Genomic DNA, 4,429 nt, shown 5'->3' on the forward strand with positions numbered 1-4,429 from the left:
CCCTGTCCTACCCAGGCTGAGCCCAGCTGATCCTAAACCCCCTGTCCCACTCCGGCTCAGCCCAGCTGATCCTGCAGCCCTGTCCCAGCTCCAAGGGATGAGAGCTGAGCCTTGGAGTCCTGGGCTGGCTGTGGGACAGGCAGGAGGGAGGGAAGTGTCCCTCTGGAGGACACAGGATGAGCAGGATCTCACACACTTTGTCCAACCCTCTGCCAACCTTCCCAGGGTCAAACACCACTCTCAGTTTTCCCATTCTCGGCTCTGGCTCCGTTTGCTCCTCCCTGGGCAGAGAAGCCACAAAGTCGCTCTGATGTTCCTCGAGGCTTTCAGGATGTTGGATCAGCCCCTGGCAAGGATCAGCAGGGACTGACCCAGGTCAGGAATTGCCCCGGCAAACAGGGCAGGGCGGGGATTGTAACTGCTGGAGCAGGGAAGGGCCTCCCTGGCAGGAGTTGGGACAAAGCCAGGAGCAGGTGCTGGGATTGGGATCCCGCTGGAAGCTGAGGCTGTGCTGGCAGCAGGAATGAAGGTGCAACACTTCCCCCTCCAGCCCCACACCCCAAATCCAGGCTGAAATTCCAGCTGCAGGTGCCACATCCCAGAGGAGACTCCAAGACTTTCACTCCAGTGTCCCAAGGATGACAGGACTCCATGTGCTCCTTGTCTCAAACCTCCTTGTAATTCCAGCCCACGTGTAACATTACAGATGGGAATTATTGGGAATAAATAGATTTGTCGTCTCCTAAAAGTTCTCCTGAGCTCTGGGAAGTGCTGCAGGTGCTCCTGGGAGGGGGAGGAGAGAGACATCCCATCCCCTCCCGGGGCTCCCAGGCCCCTCACTGGTACTGTTGGTAGTTGCTGAACGGGGGGGGCTGGAGCTGGGAGGGATCCTCGGACAACTGCGGGCCTGGAGAGGGAGAGGAGAAGCAAATCAATCCCAAAAGGCAGGAGATTCCCCCTGCAAACAGTGGGTTGGTTCAGATAAATTCCCCTGGAAATTAATCCCCAATCCCAGCCTGATTTGGGTTTCACAGACTGTCAGAGATTTCACAGAATCATGGAATGGTTTGGATGGGAAGGGACCTCAAATCCCATCCTGGCCTGGGCAGGGACACCTCCCACCATCCCAGGCTGCTCCAACCTGGCCCTGGACACTCCCAGGGATGGGGCAGCCACAGCTTTTTTGGGAATTCTATCTCAGCCCCTCCCCACCCTTACAAGGAGGAATTCCTTCCCAAAATCCCATCTAACCCTCTGGCAGTTGCTCCCCCCAGCAGTGGGTTGGGAAGCTGAATCCACACTTGTTTTGTTCCAGTGGTTCCTTTATCCCTGGGGTTAAACCTTCTCAGAGGGGCCAAGGGCACCTCCAGGGCACTGAGGAGCCTGGAAAGGGTTCAGTCTCCCTGCTGGGAAACCTGGGAGCAGCCTGGGGTAGTGGGAGGTGTCCCTGCCCAGGGCAGGGGTGGGACTGGGTGGGATTGAAGGTCCCTCCAACTCAACCCAGCCTGGGATTCTCTGACAGAGATATTTAGGATCTTCCACAGCCAGGCATTCCCACAGTCACCAACCTGACAGCCCAGCTCCTGTTTTACTTGGGAAAAAAAAAGAATGTGAGTTTTGAAGTTCAGGGAAAGGAAAACCCCTCAGCCTTCCTGGAAATGGGTTATCTGTGTCTGCCAGGACTTTATCAGCTCCTGCACCCTGGGCTCCCACACTCGCGCTGCCAGGACCTGCTCTGGGCTTCCAAAACCTTCCCTGGGCTGCCAAAATGTGTTCTGGAGCCAGGCTGGGAGAGCTGGAAATGTTCCCCTGGAGAAGAGAAGGCTCCAGGGAGACCTTGGAGCCCCTTCCAGGGCCTAAAGGGGCTCCAGGAGAGCTGGAGAGGGACTGGGGACAAGGGATGGAGGGACAGGACACAGGGAATGGCTTCCCACTGCCAGAGGGAGAGTTAGATGGGATATTGGGAAGGAATTCTTCCCTGGGAGGGTGATGAGGGGCTGGGATGGAATTCCCAGAGAAACCGTGGCTGCCCCATCCCTGGAAGTCCCCCGGATCAGGTTGGACGGGGCTTGGAGCAACCCAGAAGGAGCTGATGATATCCCAGGGGTCTCCCTGGCTTTCCAGAGCCCCAGGAGCTGCCAGATTCCCTCTGGGATATGAGTGCTGGCTGGAAGAGGCCGATCCCTGGGATCCCCCTGTGCCGGCTCCTCACCGTTGGGGAACTGGGTGGAGGCAAATCTCGTCAGCAGAATTCCCGCTCCCTCGATGAGCGCCAGGAGAATCCCTCCCATGGCAGCGGATCCCACCATGGCCACGGGCCCGTCTGGAATGGGAAGCACAAACACACCTTGGACTTTTGGCTGCAGTAGTTCCATGTTAGACATTCCCAAAATCCTGCTTTGGGCGGGAAGGGACCTCAAATCCCATCCAGTCCCACCCCTGCCCTGGGTAGGGACACCTCCCACCATCCCAGGCTGCTCCAGCCTGGCCTTGGGCACTTCCAGGGATGGGGCAGCCACAGCTTCTCTGGGAATTCCATCCCAGCCCCTCCCCTCCCTCCCTGTGCATTTGGATCTCTCCCAAAAGCAGACTCGGAGCAGTGACTTCCCATCAATTCAGGGATTCATTGAGGGATAATTCCTGGGCAACTCCGCCCTCCCTCCCAGGAACACCAGGAACCTTTGGGAACCTGGGAATTCCCTTCCTGAGCCCAGCAGAGAAGTCTCGGGTGATTTTCCAGTGGGAAGCCGATCCCAGTGAGGGTGTCCCACACCCTGCTCTGGCCACAGGAACTGGGATGTTTGGGGGTTTTGAGGGATTCTCCCAGTTTCTTACTCCGTGCGGCCAAAATGGCTCCGGTCAGGGCTCCGCTGGTGATGGAATTCCAGGGATCCTCCTTGCCCCTCATCCGGACCATGCTGCAGTCGATCATGGAGAACAGCCCTCCCCACACGGCGAAGCTCCCTGTGCAAACAGCCGGGATTGGGGGGGAAACCCGGGAATGGCACCCCAGAAACCAGGGAATGCCACGCTGGAAACCAGGGAATGCCTCCCCGGAAACCAGGGAATGCCTCCCCAGAAACCAGGGAATGCCTCCCCGGAAACCAGGGAATGCCACCCTGGAAACCAGGGAATGCCTTCTCTGGAAACCAGGGAATGCCTTCTCTGGAAACCAGGGAATGCCTCTTTGGAAACCAAGGAATGTTTCCCCCATAAACCAGGGAATGCAGCTCCCAACCCACCCAGAGCAGCTAAAATCAGTGGAAAAGGGGAATTCCCGCCCTGTCATTCCAGGGATCACTCCCCATCCATAATTAACCCGGGAACTTAAATGAAATTTAAATTAATTCATTAAATTATTTAATTTAATTTCTTGAACAAATTAAATTCCCAAACTTGGGAATTTAAATGTAATTTAAATTAACTCATTAAATTAATTTCCTGGGAAATGAGGGAATTAATTAAATGAATTATATTATCTATTAATCGATTACTAATTTTAATAATTATTAAATATTATAAATCATTAATTATTTGTTATTTATATATTAATTGATAATGAATTAAATAAATACATTAAATTAATTTAATTTAAGAAATTAAATTCCCAAACTTGGTTATTTAAATGAAATTTAAATTGATTCATTAAATTAATTCAATTCCCTGGGAAACCAGGGAAAGAATTAAATTAATTACATGATTTATTTATCAATTATTAATTGCTAGTACTATTAAATATTATTTATTAATTATATGTTAATTAATAACAAATTACGTAAAATAATAAATTAAGTAATTTAATTAAATAAAAATTAATTTAAGAAATTAAATTCCCAAACTTGGTTATTTAAATGAAATTTAAATAATTTCATTAAATTGACTTAATTCCCTGGGAAACAAGGAAATTAATTAAATTAATTATATGAAATAGTAATTTAACTATTAAATATTATTAAATAATAATTACAAATTAATTATATGTTAATCAACAACGAATTAATTTAATGTAATAAATCAAATTCCCAAGCTTGGTTATTTAAATGCAATTTACATTAACTCATTAAATGAATTTAATTTAATAAATCAAATTCCCAAACTTGGGTATTTAAATGCAATTTACATTAATTTAGTGCATAAATTTAATTTACTAAATCCGATTCCCGAACTCAGGAATTTCAATGCAATGTCAATTAACTCATTCATTAATTTAATTTACTGACTCCAATTCCTGAACTCAGGTATTTCAGTGCATTGCCAATTAACCCCTTCACTAATTACCCCCGAGCTGCGGCGCCCTGGTCCTGACGGCGGTGAGGCTGCCCCTCAGCCGGTGGCTCACGCCCTGGGGAGAGACACATCCATGAACCCGGGAGATCCCAACCCATTCCCAGTTATCCGTGCAATCCCACATTCCCAGTTATCCGTGCAA

At 49.5% G+C, this 4,429-nt stretch overlaps 1 protein-coding gene across 1 annotated transcript in view; it reads right to left on the reverse strand.

Annotated features, from left to right (window-relative positions):
* Positions 1-656: 656 nt before the first annotated feature.
* Positions 657-4,429, reverse strand: part of TIMM17A (translocase of inner mitochondrial membrane 17A) — a 9,739-nt gene continuing 5,966 nt past the window's right edge. Inside the window, exons 3-6 of the mRNA XM_027701864.1 lie at positions 4,279-4,342; positions 2,836-2,964; positions 2,213-2,323; positions 657-907 (exon numbers count right to left, since the gene is read on the reverse strand). Of these exons, the coding sequence (XP_027557665.1) occupies positions 837-907; positions 2,213-2,323; positions 2,836-2,964; positions 4,279-4,342 (375 nt within the window). The 3' untranslated portion in view covers positions 657-836. The remainder of the gene's footprint in view (positions 908-2,212; positions 2,324-2,835; positions 2,965-4,278; positions 4,343-4,429) is intronic.

This window comes from Neopelma chrysocephalum, unplaced genomic scaffold (genome assembly GCF_003984885.1).
Source record: "Neopelma chrysocephalum unplaced genomic scaffold, ASM398488v2 Primary Assembly neopelma1_171, whole genome shotgun sequence".
Lineage (NCBI taxonomy): Eukaryota > Metazoa > Chordata > Aves > Passeriformes > Pipridae > Neopelma > Neopelma chrysocephalum.